The sequence below is a fragment of the Mastigoproctus giganteus genome, chromosome 1, assembly GCF_048544385.1.
Source record: "Mastigoproctus giganteus isolate SK-2022 chromosome 1, ASM4854438v1, whole genome shotgun sequence".
NCBI lineage: Eukaryota > Metazoa > Arthropoda > Arachnida > Uropygi > Thelyphonidae > Mastigoproctus > Mastigoproctus giganteus.
Genome location: NC_143575.1, coordinates 53163086 through 53184701, shown reverse-complemented (window position 1 = coordinate 53184701; position 21616 = coordinate 53163086). Strand labels below are relative to the sequence as shown.

At 35.7% G+C, this 21616-nt stretch overlaps 1 protein-coding gene across 4 annotated transcripts in view; it reads right to left on the bottom strand.

Annotated features, from left to right (window-relative positions):
* The window catches only part of hiw (MYC binding protein highwire), a 1043263-nt gene that overhangs the window by 72452 nt on the left and 949195 nt on the right, over positions 1-21616 (bottom strand). For all 4 annotated transcript variants that reach the window (XM_090372846.1, XM_090372865.1, XM_090372875.1 and 1 more), the window contains one exon: positions 19022-19122. In XM_090372846.1, coding sequence (XP_090228972.1) covers positions 19022-19122 — 101 coding nt within the window. The remainder of the gene's footprint in view (positions 1-19021; positions 19123-21616) is intronic.

Genomic DNA, 21616 nt, shown 5'->3' with positions numbered 1-21616 from the left:
GGTCGGCTGATAAAATGTGCAAAGAAACATTCAGCATGTAAAACGGTTTTATTTTGAAACGATACATCTATTATTTGAATTTCTTTCTGAGGCCTACACACTGTTTTTATGTTTCATCATCATCAGTCATTTTCAATCCACTGCAGGATGAAGGCCTCTCCAGCAACTTTCCCATTCTTTCTGTTTTGTGCAATGGTCATCCATTTACTACTCATAAACTCGTGAATTTCATCTGTCCATCTCTGTTGTTGTCTTCCAGGTTTTCTTTTAACTCCTATTGGGTACCATTCTGTTATTTTCTTAGTCCATCTTTCATCATGTCTTGGAGCTATGCATCCTGCCCAAGTCCATTTCAGTTCTTTAGTTTTGATAAGAATGTCCTTTAATTTTGTTTGCTGTCTAATCCATCATCATCATCATCAGCCATTTTCAATCCACTGCAGGATGAAGGCCTCTCCAGCAACTTTCCAGTTCCTTCTGTTTTGAGCACTGGCCATCCATTTACTACTCAAAAACTCATGAATTTCATCTATCCATCTCCGCCTTTGTCTTCCAGGTTTTCTTCTAGCTCCTCTTGGGTACCATTCTGTTATTTTCTTAGTCCATCTGTCATCATGTCTTCGAGCTATGTGTCCTGCCCAAGACCATTTTAGTTCTTTAGTTTTGATAAGAATGTCCTTTACTTGAGTTTGCTGCCTAATCCATGTGTTTCTCTTCTTATCTAACAGTCTGATTCCCAATATAATTCGTTCCATTCTTCGCTGTGTAGTTCTTAGCTTCTCTTCCATTCTTTTGGTGAGTGCCCAAGTTTCACTTCCATAAGTCATGGTGGGGAGTATACATTGATTCATTATTTTACGTTTCAGACAAACTGGGATATTGCTCTTCAGTATGTGACTATATTTCCTGAATGCTATCCATCCAAAATTTATTCTTCTCTTGACTTCCAGCCATTTATCATTATTACAGCTAATAACTTGTCCCAGATAAGTATATGACTCCACCTTTTCAATTACTGCTCCTTCAATCATTATTTCCCTTTCCATGGCATACTTGTTCATCATTACTTTTGTTTTAGCCATATTCATCTTTAGTCCAAAATCCTTACTAACTGTGCATAACTGATTAAGATTTTCCTCTAATTCTTTGGGATCGTGGCTTATGACCACAATGTCATCTGCAAATCGTAAATGGTTTAGGTACTCTCCGTTCACATTGACTCCTTTCTGCGACCAGTCTAATCTTCTGAAAGCTTCCTCAAGGGCAGCAGTAAACAGCTTCGGAGATATTGTGTCTCCTTGTCGAACTCCTTTCTCGATTTTAAATTTCCTACTGTCTTTGTCTAGTCTAATAAAGGATGTAGCACTCTCATATATTTTCTTCAAAATCATAATATATGGAGTATCTATGCCTTGTCTTTCCAGTGCCCGAAACATTGCCTTATGCTGTATGGAGTCAAATGCCTTTTCATAATCCACAAATGCCAGGCATAATGGTGTTTTATATTCATTTGCTTTCTCCATTAGCTGTGATATTACGTGAAGGCGATCCATAGTTGAGAATCCTGTCCTAAAGCCAGCTTGCTCTTTCGGTTGATTCTCATCAAGTATTCTTTCTAATCTGTTAGTAATGACCCTTGTGAACAACTTGTAGATATGGGATAACAAGCTAATTGGTCTATAATTTCCAATTTCTGATTTATCTCCTTTCTTATGCAGCAAAACTATGATTGCATTATTCCACTGCTTAGGCATCACACCTTTTCTAATGCACTTTGTGAAGAGCCTTGCCAGTTTTTGTGTTATGTCTCTTCCTCCCAATTTTAACAACTCTACAGTAACTTCATCTTCCCCCGGGGCTTTCCGATTCTTCATTTTCTTCAATGCATGTTCTACCTCATCGGGAAGAATATCGGGTATGTCGTATGTGTTGCTACTTTGCAATCCATCTTCCCTACTGCTGGTATCATTCCCTCGCTCCTTGTATAATTCTCTATAGTAGTCTTCTGCTATTTGAATTATGCCTTCTCTGCTGTTTATAAGTACACCATCGCTATTCTTCAGTTTCAGTATCATTTGTCTTCATGTATTACTGCTCATGGCTGCTGATTTAAATCCTTTGTTTTCCCTTAATGCTTGTTCTACTTTTCTTGTGTTAAATCTTCTTATGTCCTCTCTGAGTCTCTTTCTAATGGCTTTGCATAACTCAGTATACTCAATTTTCTCCCTGTCAGTGTTTTTCTTGCTCTTCATTTGTCGTCTTTGGTTCATCATGACAAGTGTTTCTTGACTAATTTTTTCTTCTTTGGATTTCTGTTTCCCTATAGGTTTCTTTGGCTTTATCACTTTCAGAAAGTTGTAATATTCCTCGTCGATATCTTGGTCCTGAGCAGTCTGCAAAAGCTCAAACTTGTTCTTAAGTTCCAGTACATACTGCTTTTTCTCCTCCTCTGTTATTTCGAAGACCTTTGTATTATTTACTCGAGTCAGTTTTTTCCTTTCCTTTCCTACATCTATATCAAGTGTACATCTTACCATTCTGTGATCACTTCCAACGTTTACCTTATTCTGGACGGTAACATCATTCACAATATATCTTCTGTTAGTGAGGATGAAGTCGATTTCATTAGTTGTTAATCCATTTGGACTCTTCCATGTCCACTTTCTGTTCACCCTTTTCTTGAAAAAAGTGTTCATTACTGACATTCCTTGAGATTCTGCAAATTCCACAAGTCTTTCACCTCTTTTATTTCTTTCACCAATTCCAAAATTTCCTATAGTTCCTCTTTCTGCGCTGTTTTGCCTTTTTCCAACCTTAGCATTGAAGTGTCCCATAATAATAGTGTAGTGGGTTTTCTGCTCATCTAGAAGACTCTCAATTTCAATGTACATTTCTTCAACCTCTTCATCATCATGGCTCGATGTTGGTGCATAAATCATTATAATCTTTAGCTTGTACCTCTTAGAAATCTTGAGTATTAGTCTTGACACCCTTGGTGATGTACTTTTGAATTCCAAAATGTTGTTTTTAAAATCTTTATGGACCAGAAACCCAACTCCACCTTCACTCCTTTCACTGTTTCCATTGGTGTACAGCAGATTTCCACTTGATAAACTTATAAGTGATTCATTTCTTCTTCTTGTTTCAGCCAAACCGATGATATTCCAATTCACATTTTCTAATTCCTTTTCCAGCTCTAATATCCTGTCTTCACCGATGAGTGATCGTACGTTATAACAGGCCAAGTTCAATTTCCGTGCATGGCAGCCTGGTCGTACCCAGAGATTCTTAGCACCCTCTGCTTCCACTCTGATCCTCTCGCTGCCGTAAGAGGGAGAGTGAAAGCTGCTGGGGACTGAGGGCCATTTGTATTGTTGTGCTCTCATTGCTGGAGGGTTTGGTCTTTTCCTCTTCACGCTGACCAGGCGTCTTGAAGAGAACCACTCTACACGTTCGTTGCCACCTAAGTGACGTAACAGGGCTTACCATCGAGAAGGTGTGCATGAGTGGATTTTAGGGAGGCAGGCAGGCCAACCGGACTTCTCCTAAATCTTCTGTAATAGGGAGATATTGGATCCATCAGTGTTTTAGGCTCAGTGTCTGATAACACACAGGATACCTGTTCCCCTCTAATCCATGTGTTTCTATTCTTATCTAACAGTCTGATTCCTAATATAATTTGTTCCATTCTTTGCTGTGTAGTTTTCAGCTTCTCCTCCATTCTTTTGGTGAGTGACCAAGTTTCACTTCCATAAGTCATGGTGAGGAGTATACAGGAAACCCTTGATTAATGCGGTTTTGAACAATGCGGTTTTAATTAGTGCGCAAAATTTTTTTGATACTATCCCCTTAATATATGCGTTATCAAATTTGATTAGTGCGCTGTTTTTTTCTTGCGGTGCTTGGCAACTCACAACGGCGCCTAAAGCGGCAAATACGTGACACGCACTCACCAGGGTCTTCTAACTTAAATGAATGGGAATCGACTCCAAAATGCTCGACAGCAGCACCCCATACCACTCTAAAATTGAAATTTGCTCTGGTAACTCATATTCTTTTATTCTTTTATTATTAATATTAAACTTCTTTAATATTATGATATTAAAAAAGCAGTTGAGAACATACACAAATCGTGGGAAGAAATGACGAACAACTGCATGAGAGCTGTCTGGCAGAATCTTTTGCCTGAATGCGCAAATGATTTTTGCGGTTTCATTAATCCTGTCAACAAAGTTATTGATGAAATTACTACAATTGGAAAAGACCTCGGCTTTGAGGAAGTAGATTCAGAAAACGTTAGAGAATTATTGGACTCGCATTCAAAAGACTTAAGTAACGACGATCTTGAAATTGAGCATCAACATGCATACGAGGAAGAAGACGAAAATGAAGCAGAAGAAAAGCAATTTGCTCCCAAAGAAATTTCATTCAAAAAACTTGAACTATTTAATACACTTTAAAAAGCAAAAGAACTCATACTAGAGATTGATCCAGATGCAGAGAGAAGCATGAACGTTCGTTGAGGGTTAGATAAGCAAATTGATTGTTATCGCAAAATCATGGAGGAAAGGAAGAAAGCCACCACTGTTCAATTGAAGTTAGATAAGTTTTTTTTGCAAAAAATAAAATTTAAATCATACTATCTTTTTTTAAATTTATTCCTTAATAATTTAAGAACTATGCAGTGCATTATAGGTACGTATTGAGTAAGAAAAAATATATTTTTACAATTTCATAATTTTCAAGGATTCATTATAATTATTCCCATTGTTTCTTAAGTTTGATTAGTGCGGTTTTAATATGTGCGGTATATTTCAACGATTCATTAACCGCACTAATCAAGGGTTTCCTGTACATTGGTTCATTATTTTAAGTTTCAGATAAATTGGGATATTGCCCCTCAAGTTTGTGACTATATTTCCTGATTTTCTAGTGTAATAAAGGAGGTAGCATTCTCATATATTTTCTTCAAAATCATAATGAAGGGGTGTCTATGCCTTGTCTTTCCAGTGCTCGAAACATTGCCTTATGCTGTATGGAGTAAAATGCATTTTCATAGTCCACAAATGCCAGGCATAATGGTGTTTTATATACATTTGCTTTCTCCATTAGTTGCAATATTATATGAAGATTATCCACAGTTGAGAGTCCTGTCCTAAAGCCAGCTTGCTCTTTCGGTTTATTCTCATCAAGTATTCTTTCTAATCTGTTAGTAATGACCCTTGTGAACAACTTGTAGATGTGGGACAATTTCCAATTTATGATTTATCTCCTTTCTTATGCAGCAAAATCATGATTGCATTATTCCACTCCTTAGGCATCACACCTTTCCTAATGTATTTTGTTTAGAGTCTTGCCAGTTTCTGTGCCATGTCTCTTCCTCCCAATTTTAATAACTCCACAGTTACTTCACATCTTCAACCAGGGCTTTCTGATTCTTCATTTTTTTAATGCATGTTCGACCTCATTAGGAAGGATATTGGGTATGTCATATGTCTTGCAAATTTGTGCTCTTCAGAGCTGGCATCATTGCCTCACTCCTTATATAATTCTTTATAGTAGTCTTCTGCTATTTGAATTACGCCTTCTCTGCTATTTATATGTACACCATCACTATTCTTCAGTTTCAGTATAATTTGTCTTTTTGTATTACTGCATATGACTGCTGATTAAAGTCCTTTGTTTTCCCTTAATGCCTTAATACTTTTGTGTTAAATCTTCTAATGTCCTCTCTGAATTTCTTTCTAATAAACTCAGTATACTCAATTTTGTCCTTGTCAGTGTTTATCTTGCTCTTCATTTGTCGTCTTCTGTTCACCATAACAAGCGTTTCTTGACTAATTTTTTCCTCTTTGGATTTCTTTTTACTTATATGTTTCTTGGGATTTATCACTTTCAGAAAGTTGTTGTATTCCTCGTCAATATCTTGGTCCTGAAAGGTCTGCAGAAGCTAAAACGTGTTCTTTAGTTCCAGTACATACTGCTTTTTCTCCTCTTCTGTTATCTCAAAGACCTTTGTATTATTTACTCGAGTCAGTTTTTTCCTTTCCTACATCTATATCAAGTGTACATATTACCATTCTGTGATCACTTCCAACATTTACCTTGTTCAGGATGGTAACATCATTCACAATATATCTTCTGAGGATGAATTCTATTTCATTAGTTGTTAATCCATTTGGGCTCTTCCATATCCACTTTCTGTTCACCCTTTTCTTGAAAAAAGTGTTCATTACTAACATTCCTCGAGATTCTGCAAATTCGCAAGTCCTTCACCTCTTTCACCGATGTTTTGATGCTTATCTGTTTGCAAATGTCTGATTACATTATGTTTCCTGCCATTTGAAATTGAAAAATTATATCTGCATACAGTACACAAAGAAAACATGTTACCTTTTCCAAATTTTATAATAAATGATAAATCTTACGTATCTTCTTAAATATTACTCTGTACTTCTCTGACACCTTACTTCAAGAACATTGTCTGTTAGCTTTGCACCATACAAACAAAAATATAGTACATGCCAAGGTAAATGCACATACATACTTTATGCAGTGTAGACATATCAGCCAATTGTTTAATGAAAATAAGTAGCAATCTGCAGAATTTAAAAAAAAAATTCTAAATTTAACAAAAGGTAGAGGAAAAACTATGTTACAGTGTTGAGACGGACAAGGGATCAAAATGAGTCAAAAACAAAGTTTATATTGTAAATACAGAGAGTTGGCAGATACACATTTTCATTTTATACTCTATTAGTTGATGGCATTAAATTTAAGTGTTATGCAAACTTGATTCAAATCAATGTTATCAACTTGTGGATCATTTAATAAAAGTAAAAGCATAGTCTCTTGATCACAACAGTGAACTGTACATCTGTAGTAGATCTAGACAATTCAATGACAATTTTTTTTCCCCCCTCTCAAAGTCACTTATAAATCAAACACTGATATTTAGTTTAAATTTTGAAAAAAATGCAGTGCAGTTTATATTTGGGCAAATATGGCAAGTACCAAAAATGGGTGTAACTACTTTGTTTCTTGTGTGTTGTTAAAAAAAATAAAAATAAAAATTGTGAAGGAATTCATATTGTGACTCAGAAATTACAGAAATGACCACTATCTGTAAAGACTATTCACATTAATTTAATATTATGCAACATTTTTAACAAACTTGTCAATACTTACAAGAAATGAGAAAAGACAAAGTTGATCTTATGTTACAAATTGAAATTTCTGTAGTTCACTGAAATTACATACAGGCAGTCTCTCACCCAATTTCTGTTGTTCCAAATGATGTTGTCTTGATATAACATCACTTTTAATTTTAAAATTTATAATTATAAATTTCAAAACTTTTGTTTCTTCTTTCCCCTCATCAAGAAGAAATCTACATAACAGAGCCTTGCTTGTTTTTGTCAACATGGCTGGCTATCCTGAAGACCTGGATAACAACATAAAAGTTATTTTCATGACAATGAATATGACATTTTTGTATAACAGATAGAACAAGGAGTATCAGTAACAATGAAGCTTATTATCTCAGGTGCATCATGTGACAAATTACCACCAAGATAACAAGGACTAGCCATCAGTTTGTGAGTTCCAATCGGGATACACCATTAAGAAGTTCATACACATTGTGGCAGTATTGGAGGAAGTCATCTGGGCTACAATGAATGATGATGTGTGGTAGAATATATGGCTGGAGTGTGTTCACCGGTATTCAGGAACTTGCAATGCTCCCGAAATGTAGTTACAGATTGTGGAATTGACAAACAAGATTGGCTTCAACAAAGTGGCCATAAGTAATGCAAAGACACTGAAATCTCATGCTACTCAGCTGGTCTAATGAATGTTAAATCAGTTTATGGTTGTGTATTGAGCACATGTTGCATATTTTCATATTTTGGGTGTTAAAATTTACATATAGTTCCTATATATTGTATTCATATTTTTATAACACTTATTGTAAACAATGGGTGCAAAAAAGGCAGAATCAATTAAATATCGAAATAAAAAGTGAACATTTTGCTGAAAATGGTTTCCAACATAGATCCAGACAACAAAAGAAGCTGTACAACCAAAAGAAAATTGGATGAGTTGATAAGCAGATAGATATATAAAAAGCTAGGCTAAAAAGCTAACCTTACATACATTTTTTAAAAAACTGGCCTAATACAACCACTGATTGACATAATTAGAAAAATATACAAAAATAACACTTGCTGCATTAAAATTGGGTCAGAAATATCAAGGAAATTCAAAACATCAAAAGGCTTCCTACAGAGGCGCTGTTTATCCCCCTCGTGATTCAAGTTGTACCTGGAAGTGACTCTGGAGACTTGGTCCCAAAATTGCAGACCAATGGCAGCATATAGCTAATTATTATTAGCCATATGGTGCAAAGAAGCTTGAGGCTTATGCTGCACCAGCCAAAAAAAAAAAAAAAAAATTCTGAATTACCCTGAGAGAGAGAGAGAGAGAGAGAGAGAAAAAGAGGGAGGGGGGAAAGAACAAGAGTCCGAAGTAGAAGGGAATTACCAAGAAAGAGAAGAATGATGAGATCCAGCTCAGGACCCTGGGTGTGCCTTATGTGTGACTCAAAACATCTACCTTTCAAACCTTTTGTTTTTGCAGACGACCAGGTACTGATTTTGCAGGATGCAGAGGATGCTGACTATATGTGCAAAAAGCTATTGGAACAATATAGAGCAGAACCTTCCCAACCGGTGTGCCGTGAGCGATTTAATTTTGTTTGTTTGTTGTTTGTTTTAGTAAGTTGTTGGCGCATCGGCTTCTGTGGCCATAATGCACCTCCCAAGGTTTTTTGCAGTACTGTGATCCAAGCCTGAGGCGGGATTCGAACCCGCGACCTTTGGGTTGCCAGGCAGGCACTTTACTCACCCGGCTATTTAATTTTGTAAAATTTTTTTAGTTACACAAGTAACCCTCGTATAACACAGTAGTTCGGTTCCTATAAAATCTTGTGTAGTGCAAAACTATGTTACACGGGACTGAGAACCAGTATAAAAAGGGGGTTACATTCCAAAAGCTAACAAAAATATACCATTCTAGATTTTGTGTATCTTCTGCTCTCTTTAAAAAATCCGTAATCCGAGTTTCTTTGCATTTGCCTGATAGATCTTTTTAAATTTCATTGTATGGAACTAAGCATTTTTGAAGCTCAATTTTGAACTTTGGGCTCTTGTTCAGTCGAAGGATCTGTATTCAAAAAATAAGATTCTAATTGTTTGGCTGATTTATGCTTTCCCATATGCTTTTTAGTGTAAAATTTGCAAGTTCAGAATTTATCTGCCCTGTCATCCTCTGAATTTATTTGGTTTACCTCCGATGCTTTCCACCAAATCTGCCTCACCAGACTTTTTCTACCAGTAATTCTTAAACGTCTTCAGTAATCATCTTTTTTTAGGAGCATCGGTGACTAAGGCTATGTTGCTCTGTGTATATTGTCTATAAATTGCATGTATTCTGAGATCAATTTTCTGTTTTGCTGGACGAAAAACCCGAGTTTCCGGGAGAAAAAACAATGCTACCCTCACTGTGACTAATTCAGCCCACGTTGTGAAAGAGACCCATAAAAATTCCTTAATCAATGGGATTTGAACTCAGGTTTTTTCCACCTGCTGGGGGGAGGGATGGCGATTCTACTATCTGTGCTACCCACGAGGGCTTCAGTAGTCATATCATCAAACCTTCCATTCCTACCTACTTAGCAAGTTTTACTATCGCACCGATTCTGTTTTCTGCTGGTTTGACCATATTTCCTGAATGAACTGACTCTGGCCATACATTTTTCCAAAATGCATTTAATGTTGATGGTTTTACTTCTTTGAGCTGTAAAGCCGATACAGTCTCTACAATTGAAAAATGTTTCCATGCCTCCATCACTTCAATAGATTCAGAATCAATTTCTTCCAAAATCCATTGTAACGATTTTCTGATGTAATCAGTTTTAAAGGTAGATATAATGCATTGATCTAATGGCTGAATTAAATAAGTTGTATTAGGTGGTAGGAACATTACTTCAACATTTGGAAGACTTAAATCTTGTGGATGGCCTGGGGCGTTTTTCAATAGTAATAAAACTTTGAAATCTAGATTTTTCCATAAGTTTAACAAGCACAAGTTCAATAGCACAGAACCTAACATGAGGATTTCCCAACAAAATAAAATACGGGAATTTCCTAATAATATATTTTTTTTTTTTTTGCATAATGACTAGCGAGTCAACAGCGGGGATTCACAAAAAAAAGAATGGAAATGTTGAAAATTACATCCAACATAACAGCAGGGTCTCCCCTGCACAAAAGCTCAAAAATAGAGTGTTATGCCCGGTTTGTCGCATTTCTCTAACCATGTCAGAGCAAAATCGTTTGTAAATACCGTATTGTGCGAGGATTGCAGCAATTTATCAATCGTGTTAGAGCAAAACAGTGCTGTAGAAGTACCATGTTATACGGCAGTTACCTGTATAAAAAATCAAATCCAATTTGTACAACCATTCAAAATTTTATTGGTTTGTCATTTCTTAGTCATTTGGTTTTTAGGAGCATTAGCAACTAAGGCCATATTGCTCCTGGGATATGCGGTGGTCATTCCCTGACCTTCCTGCATCCTCCATATTTTGTGGTGACGGGCTCGAACTCTGGTCTAATCAAGAAGCGTGTGCTATCCACTGCTGCTCCTTCCCACCTGGCTACGGAGGTGCTTATTGGTTTGTAATTTTATTATAAGAAACGATATAAGAGCCTAATTAGAATGAACTGTGGCATCACCTACCGAGCATAGCTGAATGCGATTTCCACCAGCTACTGATTTTAGTTTATAAGCACTTCAGTGTGACCTTTCTTGGAAGTATAAAAATCACATTTTCTTTCTTTTTTTTATATTTCTTCTTTTTTTAAACTTAAATTTGAAAAATAACTTTTTAATGCAAGGCAAAAACCGATTAAATCATTTCTTATGTAAGAAAAATTTCTATAATTTAAAAATAATCAGAAAATCAACGGAACACCTTAAATATGTTTTTTCTCTTATCTTTGATAAGAATACATTTTTTATATGAAAATCAAGTTCTACATTGCTGCTTAAATGAGAAAAAAATTAGATTTTACTTACTTTAATCGCAATTTGTTTTTTATTTTGCCTATTGGTTTTTCGAATTATTTTGGACCAGCTTTCACATTTTGCTACTGAAAAGATATACAGTGAGGTTGCTACAACGAATTATGCTACAATGAACGAATGCTACAACGAACAGTTTTTATCAATAAAATCAGGATGCTACAACGAATGCGGAGGAATACTATTGGCAGATGTAGCACGTGTGTGTGTGTGTGTGTGTGTGTGTGTGTGTGTGTGTGTGTGTGTGTGTGTGTGTGTGTGTGTGTGTGTGTGTGCATGATGTGTCGGGGCCTTCTTGCTTTGATTAGAGCTCAGTTATCTTTGTTATCATTTGCAAGGTTCAGTTATCTGCTTATTTGCCCTTTAGCAGTGAAAATATTTTTAAAAATTATTCTGCTATATAATTTTAGCCATGAGCTGACAAAATACAGTGAGAAAGCTAATTAACTTAGACATTAAGAAAGAAATAATTTCCAAGTGAGAAAGTGGAAAAAAAAAGAGCTAGACAGTCATCAGATTCACAGGACAAACAAAGCAGTCCAAAATTAAAAAATAAATAAAGGGAGTATTTAGCCAATATAATGAGGAATATATCAAATATGGATTTGTATGCTGTGATAATTCTTCTCTTCTTCGACTTTTATGTTGCCTAGAAGAGTTATCAAATGAAGCATTGGTACCAAGTAAACTATGACGGCACCTTAAACATCCATCATGTGCACAAAAAAGATTTGAATTTTTTAAGCATCTTCAAATGCAAAATAGGAAGTAAAGTTCTTTTATGAATTCGATTACCACAACAGTATCAAATTGAGCTCAAGAGACTAATTATAAGGTCGCCCAATTGGTAGCCAAATCCAAAATGCCTCACACAATTTCAGAATTGCTTATTTTAACAGCCTGCATTGAAATTGTTAACACTATGCTTTGGGTAAAAGAAGCAAAGGACATTGAAAAAGCGCCACTTTTGAATAACACTATTAATAGATGTATTGAAGACATATCAGATGAAATAGAAACAAAATTATCGAATCTAAAAAAAAAAAACTACAGACATTAGTAACTGCTCAATTAATAGCACTAGTCAGAATCACTGAAGAGGAAAGAAGAGGCTTGAAAGAACATTATTTGTATGGGAAAGAACTGCCAAATCACACTACTGGGGATAAAATATTCAGAGGTATTTGAGACAAATAAGATAAATGGAAAGATTGCTTAAGCTTGTGTACTGATAGTGCAGCTGCAATGATCGGAAGAATTAAAGGTTTTACATCAAGTTCTTTCCGAAAACCCAGAAATTCAGGTAATATATTGTTTTATTTATAGATAAGCTCTCGTATCTAAAAGTTTGCATATGGATCTGAATTCCACATTACATGGCATTATCAAGATGGTGAATTTAATAAAAGCCACGTCTGTTTTCAGCTTTTTGTGAATAATTCTTACTTTGCAGATTTAATGAAGGATAGTTGGCTCCAAAAACTAGCTTACTTAACTGATATTTTTAAGCACCTGAATGAGCTTAATCAAAAATTGCAAGGATCACATGAAAACATACTAGCCGGACAAGGATTATGGATTCAAAGAAAAAATTCAACTTTGGAAAAACGAGGTTAAAAACAGATCACTAATGATGTTTAATTGGTGTTATAATTTAAATCCTAAAGAAGAATTATTGGAATTTGTAGAGCAACATTTGTTTGTTTGAGGACAAACTTCATCACTATTTTGGAATACCTGATGTAAAAAATTTTTTATTGGATTTGAAATCCATTTGCATTTTCACTAGAAATTCTAGCATTACATTTATCAATGAAAGAAAAAGAAGAGCTGTTAGATTTAAGAAATGATTGCACCTTTTAAGTACAATTTAAAGAAATTGAGTTTCCTTCAAATGGAGAAAAAGCAATTGAGACACTTCTTCCATTTGCTACCACCTATTTCTGTGAACAAAGTTTCTCATTGATGAATTCAAGAATTCGAAGAGATCATCATTAAAAAGTATAGATCAAGAGTTACATGTAGCCATTTCAAGAATAAACCCTGATATAAAAATATTATGTGCACAAAAGCAAGCTCAAATTTCTCATTAAAAAAAATTGAAAAGATTTTATTTTGAAGTTTTGTATGAATTTAGTATTAAATATTTAATATCTTCAGTAGCATTTATATTTTACTTTTCTTATCATAATTATACATATAATATAACACAAATGTAATAAATTTTTTCGTAAAGTCCTTATAGACACCCCAAAATCTGCCTCTGTGTGCTGTACGACTTCCAAGTGTGCTCTGGCACGAAAAAGGTTGGGAAGCACTGATATAGAGAATGCAGGGATAAGTATTGACAATAAATTTCAATAAGATGGAATATACAAATTCAACAGGGGACATTGAGTAAAAATGGAGCACAGATAAAGAATGTGAAGCAGTTTAAATATCTAGGAGCTATTGTGTAGATGGATGGTTCATCTGAAGATGAGGTTACAAGAAGAATTAATGAGGGAAGAAAGGTCTTGGGAATGTTGAATCCAATATTATGGAGCAATAATATTCTCCCAAAAACCAAATGATTAATATATAATGCAATATTTCAGATTATCCAAATCTCAGATCCAGAATCCTCTGGATCTGAGATTTGGACCATAAAGGAAAGGCAAAGGAAGAAATTGCTAACGCTCAAGATGGATTTTTGGAGAAGATCAGACTGAAGATCTAAATTAGAAAGAGTTAGGTATAAAGACATAAGAAAAGCAATGGATGCTAAAATGAAGACATAAGAAAAGCAATGGATGTTAAAATAAACATCATTGACAAAACAGAACAAAAAAAGATTAGAATGGTACGGACATGTTATGAGAATGGGGGAAGAGAAACTACATAAAAAAGCAATGGAATGGATACCCCCTATAAAGAAAAGGAGAGGAAGACCTAGTAGCACATGGATGGAGGGAGTAAGGGACTGCTATGGAAAAGAGGAAATTGAAGAATGGAGACTGGGAGGAACAAAATTAAAATTAAAAAAAAAAAAGTAAAAAAGTCAGGTAGAGGATAATCATTGATACAATGGAGAAATCCAAGAAGAGAGAGAGAGAAAATGAAACAGTATTGCTCATGTATGTTTTACCTCGATAAATTCGTATTTAATAACCGTTGATCAAATTATTTACTAATCACAGTATGTAATATGTATGGATAAAAATAAGTTTGAAAATGTGCATGCTATAATGCACATTTCTACTATGTGGCATTTTTTGGAACATATTTCACACATTATAGTAGGATGAGTTTTATTCAAAAAGTATTGGATTTTTGAGGATCTACTGTATATGCATCTTAAAAAAATATAAAATAAGTCTGATTTATGTTGTTTTGATATATCTTGCTGTTCACAGGATCACATTCCCGACATAAATTAGAGACACTGTGGTAGGTGACTTTCATCAACCGGTGAAATACCACCACTTTGCTTATTGGAGGCTTGAAGTGGCGAAACCCATGTCTAGGCTCTAGAGCAAAGTTTCCGGCATCCCCCTCCCCCCATACTTCTCCTTCAACCCATGCACAGTGCTAAGTACTATAGGTTTTGATACCTTTCGTGTTTGGGGTTTTCATAAAAAAAAAAATAAATAAATAATTCTTGGTATGCAGGAGATTATACTAATTTTGAGAAAACTTAATTTAAAAGATCATATTTTCTCATATTGTGTTACAGATATATAAAATTCATCTTATAATTCTATTTGTAAAAGAATAAGAGAAGTTTACCTCAATATGATATGTAGAACACTTCCGTATGATACTCTCCAGAAATTAAAACGAAAACAATTAAAAAATCGAAAATCTTACATTCTGAATTTTCGTGTTAATCAACATGTGGCCTCAGTTCGTGCTTCTCGTTCAGCAGCGTCAGAATTAGCCTTTCATGCCATTAATGAAAAACATACTTTTTTTATTTAACGAGGTCAAAATACTTAGTGTCCAACGTAATTATACGAGACTATTAATTGCACAAACCGTCGAAATTAAATTACATGAGAATTCTGTTAATGTTCGCCAGCCATATCTAATCTCCGACTAGTGGTCCTTTATGCGCATGCGCAAAGACAAATAATCCCTATTTAAGTTCCATGCTCACCCCTATTCGGTAATTTTCATTCCTGTGATCACGACATACGGTCTAAAAGCATTGTCAGCTTCAGGAAGGAAAATCGTTTTGCAATTTTTTTCGTTAAATTAATTTTTTACTTAATTTTTAATTGGGCTAAATTGATTAATTATTGTTAATTATTTTCGTTTTAATTTCTGGAGAGTATCATAAGGAAGTGTTCTACGTATCATATCGAGGTAAACTTCTCTTATTCTTTTACAAATATTGATATCAACGTAGAACATATTGAGCAATATAGCTCTGATTCATACTATTTTATAATTCTGTGCAGATTAATCAGCTGAGAGAGTAGCATGCCATAGGTTAAAAAATAAATATTGTGTACCTATTTTCATTCTTAAACCTATAGAGGTATGTGAAACTAACAATAAGCAAAACAAGTTTATATGAGGGGGGGGGGGAGTTAAAAAATTGTATTCACCCAGAAGTAGTTGGAAGAAGGTTGAAACAAATACCATGTATTACACTTTTTCGATGCAGTCACCACACAAAATTACACATTGTTTTCTACCTCTAAATACATTTTTGCAGGCAGGTTTGTAGAAGTCCTCTGACTGTCTTTCAAATCACAACTCTGCAGCAGAATTTATCTCATTATCAGCAGCAAAGTGTGTTCCACAAAGAAAGGACTTCAGAACATGAAAGAGGAAGAAATGTGAGGTGCAAGGTTGAGGGAATAAGCAGGATGCAGCAATATTTCAAACCCACATCCAAGAGCACTCCTCAATGCAGCATGCAAGGAATGCACAGGGCAACTGCCATGGAACAGACACAGACCTTTTGAAATAATACTTCCCCATCACAGTACAGCCCTTCAGAAGGTACTCTGTTAGTATTACACCATGCTGATCCCAAAAAACTGACACTATCACTTTGCCAGCACTTGGTTCAGCTTTTGCCTTTTTGGGGTGGTGATTCTTCATGCTTCCACTGTTTTGACATATGTTTAGTTTTTGGATCATAGTGATGGATCCAAGTTTCATTCCATTGAGCCATGGAAAAAAAAAAAAAAAAACTCCTCTTGCATTTTCTGGCAAATTGACATTTCATGTGCACATTGTACCCTTTCCTTCTTCCAGTAAGGGGCCAGAAGTCTGGAAACCCATCTAGCAGACACGCTACTCATATGCAACTGTTGATGGATGATTTTCTCTACAGATACTACACTAATTTGGAGATTTACAGCTATTTCTTTGATGCCAATATAGTGATCTACAAGGAATAATGCCGAAACTTTTGCAACACTCTTCTGTTACAGCAGTTGCTGGGCATCCAGGGATTCATCATGCACTGGGGTTCTTCCACATTTGAACTATTTACACCAATGGGCAACAAGACTAAAACCTGGGCAGTGTTCTCCATAAACAGTGACCATTTTTTTGTGGATTGTTTTTGGTGTTTCCCCTTGTAGAAAGAGAAACAAAATCACTGATCTGTATTCTGCTTTATCCATTGTGACACTTCATTTAATTCAGCACTGCAAAGAAAAAAAAAATGAATTGGCAGATAGAAACCAAAATTTGTGTAACTGCTATAAAAAAAACAAAAATTCATTTTTCTATCACAACTACTGCTGGGTGAATACAAATCTTTTTTGAATCCTCCTTTGTATATGACATGGTTTAACATTGATCTAAATGTTGCATAAAATCAAAAGGAATTATTCTCGCATCTGAAAAGATAACTGGCACGATCTTGCCAGTTGATGGGTGTGTGTCCTGAATTTTTTTGTATGGTGGTAGTAGTAGTGGCATGTGATGCAAGAAAACAAGTGTATGAGCTTATGCAGCATCAGCCAAAAAAAAATTTCACACCACCATTCCCTCTAAATGTTTGTCCAGTTTCTCCTTAAATTTATTTAACCTATCAACTTCCACAACGACAGATGGAAGTTTGTTCCAGCAATTAACCATCTGCTGGCTAAAGGCAAATTTCCGCACATCTATCCTACATCTGTCTTTCCTCAATTTGAATTTATGCCCCCTTAGGTTCGTAATTGGACAAGTGGAAGAATCCCATCAGAATTCAGCATGCTAAACTCATTCAAGGCCTTGTACACAATCAGATCACTGTACAGGTGCCTAGTCTCCAGCCACTGCAATTTGCAGAACTCAAGCCTCTCTTGGTAAGAGGATCCCTTCATTCCCCTCACCAATCTTGTTGCCCTTCTCTGTACACGCTCAAGCAAATCTAAAATGAGGCCTCCAGACCTGTATGCAGTACTCAAGGCCTGGCCTGGCCATTGCCTTATACAGAGAGACAATCACATCCTTTTCCCTGCTAGCAAAATTCCTATATATCATTGACAAAACCCCATGACCTGCCCTGGCAACCTGTCTGCATTGCTCAGAAAACTTCATATCTGACTGCACAATTACTCCCAGGTCTTTTTCATTTTCTACCACTTAAGTGTAGTACTACACAGTTGGTACGTTTCTCTGGCATTACTTCTACCCATATGCAGTACTTTGCATTTGTCAAGGTTAAACTTCAGTTGCCACTTCTTAGCCCATCTGCCCAAATTTTCTAGATCCTGTTGCAGTAGCACACTGCCATTACTGTCATTAACAACCCTGCCAACCTTTGTATCATCTGCAAACTTTGACACTAAGCCTGATATACCTTCATCAATATCATTGATAAATACACAAAACAACAGTGGACCCAACACCGAACCCAGTGGGACTCCACTAATAACATTAGTCCACGAAGAGCAGCACCCATTGATTACCACCCTCTGTCTTCTCTCACTCAACCATCCTTTTATCCATTGTAGCATTTTACCCTTAATACCATTCTGATCCAATTTGTACAGTAGTCTTCCATGCACAACAGTGTCAAAAGCTTTCCTGAAATCCAAGTATATGATATCAATATTATTTTTTGCATCCAGTTTCTTTGTAACCACACCATAATAACCAATCAAATAGTGAACCACTTTGACTCAAAAGTGGCAAAGCAATGTAGTAGTAGTAGTAGTAGTAGTAGTGGCATGTGATGCAAGAAAGCAAAAGTATGAGCTTATGCAGTATCCATGTCTTTTCACATATCAATATTCATTGCAAGAATGAGTCTAATTCAAACCAGTACAAATATTCTATGAACACAGTCATGTATTGTGCCATCAGATATGAATCTTTGTACCAACTATGCACACACATCTTTTCAACAGTAAGTGGCCATGTATAACTATTTCAATAATCAACACTTCTGTTTTTATAAAATCAGTTCCTTAATGCAACAAAAAAAAAAAAAAAAGTTTATGCTGCAGATAGAAGTCAGCTGAGGATAAATCAGTTAACAACTGACTGACAGCCTTCTGCGAATTTGTTGCTCTAGTCACATATACTCATACACGATAGTCCCTTCACCATACTGCTTATATAACCTGCATAAAATTTCAGTGAGTCATATATTCTTTCACCAGAAATTTGATAGTGTGCCTTTTTGATAATGTAGCACCGTTCTATATTCAGAGTGACAGGGTCTGCCAATAGTTCATGCTGCATGTACTGTGCAATCAAAGGAGCAAAATCACAAGACGAGAAGTGATAGCAATGTTTCCATCACCTTCCATGACAAAAGTTAGTTTCGTCATCTTGTTGTGGGCCTCATAAAATTATTATTATAAAGTTCAGGTAAACTCTGGGTAATCATAACATAATAAAAAATATTTAAGAAAAAGGGGTTAAAATGGCTTACTTGGCATTCTGGTTCACTACAGACACTACCTATTACAGGGAGACCAATACTTCCAGGAGAACCACAAAATCTACAGGCACCTGATGAACCACTACTCTTTCCTAAATGGAAAAAAAAAAAAAAAGATATAGGAAGATGTTCACAAGCTTAACCCTTTAAGTGTTATGCCATTTTCAAAGATATCCTCACCATCATGGCTTGAATTATTTTTTCCAAAAAAAGTTGACCTTTCTGAAAACATAATAAAGATGCTATAACAGCAGATTTTGTGTATGATACATATTTTATTAACTTTGGAAATATTTTTTTATTTAAAAAAAAAATGTTTTTCAGATTTATTTTATATATACACAGTGGCAAAAAATATGAACCTTTATTCAATATCAAATCGGACCGCTTTTGTTTTGAATAACAGCAAGTGTGCGAGGCAGCATGATTCTATAAGATGTTTTTGTGCATTTTAGTCTAATTGTAATCATTCTTCAAGAAAAATATTGTGTTGCTGTGAGAAAGTTGAAAGAAGAGGACTTTGCTGCTGAATAGCTTTCTCCACAATATCCCACAAATTCTCAACAGGATTGAGAGATCGGATGAATGTGGGGGCCAGGGAAGATAGTGGAAATCTGTGTCATGATCTCTGAATCATTCTTGCACAATTCTGGCATGATGCATGGCTGCATTATCACCCATAAAGTGGTCATCACCTTTGGATAAACGTGCAACATTGCAGGGTGCAGTAGATCTGACACAAAGTTCAGGTACTCCCTCTATGACATTTGATTTTCCACCAGTATTAATGGACCCAGTCCATGCCAACAAAATATTCCCCATACCATGATACTACCTCCAGATGCTTGGGTTGTCTTAACAAGACAAGCAGGGTCCATTGCTTTGTGAGGTTCTCACCAAATTCTCTGTCTACCATCAGTACAAACCAGAGTGCATCATGATTTGTCTGACCATGTGACTTTCTTCCACTGTTCAATCACTACGTTCTCACCATCACTGCAAGCAGAATTTTCTATTTTTCTCTGAAACACGTGGCTTCTGATTAGGTAGGCGACTGCCAATACCCAAATTTTTCAATTTCTTGTGCAATAGTACAAGGTGAAATAGGGCAGTATTGGGTTTGGTTGAATTCTGATGTTATTTGCTGAACATTGGATGTTTCAATTTTCTCTACAGGCTTCCTTAGAGTATGATGACTTTTCTTTTGAAGTATTGTTTTCTGCTACATTTAAGCCTTTGAGATGTGGAACAACTGTTTGCTTTCTAGTCATTAAAAACCTTTGAGATGGATGCTTTTGAGGGACCAGTTATGTCTTCACTTCTTGAATTGTGGCTCCTGCTAAATGTGCACACGTGATAAGACCCTTTTCAAAGTCTGATAGATCCCCATTCCGGCTTCAGAATTACTGCAGTCGAACATCCTGTGCAGTGTCACTGAACGAGGCAACACATCATCATCCCATGTCACAGTTTTCTTTGCATCCATTTGCATTTATTTGTATTTCTTCTGTCTGTGACTGTCTTAATACAAAGTTTTGTATTTTTTTGGCCAGTGTGTGTATATATCTCTTGCCGTAATCTCAGAAAAAGGGATTTCGAAGTCCAATTATTTGATCAGACTTCTTTCAGAGTATACAGTATGTTATTATGCATCATAAGCAAATCAATAAAAGATACATTTCTAAAATGAAACTTTCCAGTGTCCTAATGATTGTGAAATTTCAATTACGTCAATGGCAATTAGTGTTTGTCTCTTCATCTACTAATTTTGTGACTTCTTCGGTAAACATTTTCTGAAAAACGTTGACTTTTTTCAGATTACCAGTTGTCAGGAAACAATTTCCTAATTGCTGAATTGTTGACATCAAAGTTATATATTTCAGAATTGAATTCATTCTGATGTGATTTAATTTTTATGCCATTAGCCTCTGTTTCTCCATAGGCTGTCTGATTTCTATAACAGAATCAGAACTTGCCTCAATTTGCTGGAGTTCTCAAATGCTGCTAACCTTTATTTCAACAAACAAAACATTTTCAGACTCTTCAACATCATATTCACAATTTTCACATACTTCCGATGCTGTCACATGACAAAACTGCAACTTGCCTAATCTGCCATCATTGATTATTCATACATCACTCCACAGTAATGCTGCAGAGCCATGTAATACATTCACAGTTCATAAACAAAAACTTGGATATCAGATATTTATTATAATAGATGACACCACCTATTGTATTAAAAATTTTAGCTCAACTATTTGTGATCACAGCATCCAGCCTGTTGAATTTAAGGCTTGTGTTGTTGTTGTTGTTATTTGGTTTTTAGGAGCATTAGCAATTAAGGCCATATTGCTCCGGGGATATGCGGTGGTCATTCCCTGACCTTTCTGCATCCTCCGTATTTGGTGGTCATGGGCTCGAACCACGGTCTAATCAAGAAGCGTGTGCTATGCACTGCCACTTCTGCCTACCCGGCTACAGAGGCGTTAAGGTTGGTTGGTTATTAGGATTTTTATGGCACATCAGCATCTAAGGCTATAGTACACCAAGAGGCGTTAAGGCTTGCGTACAGTGAGTGCAGTC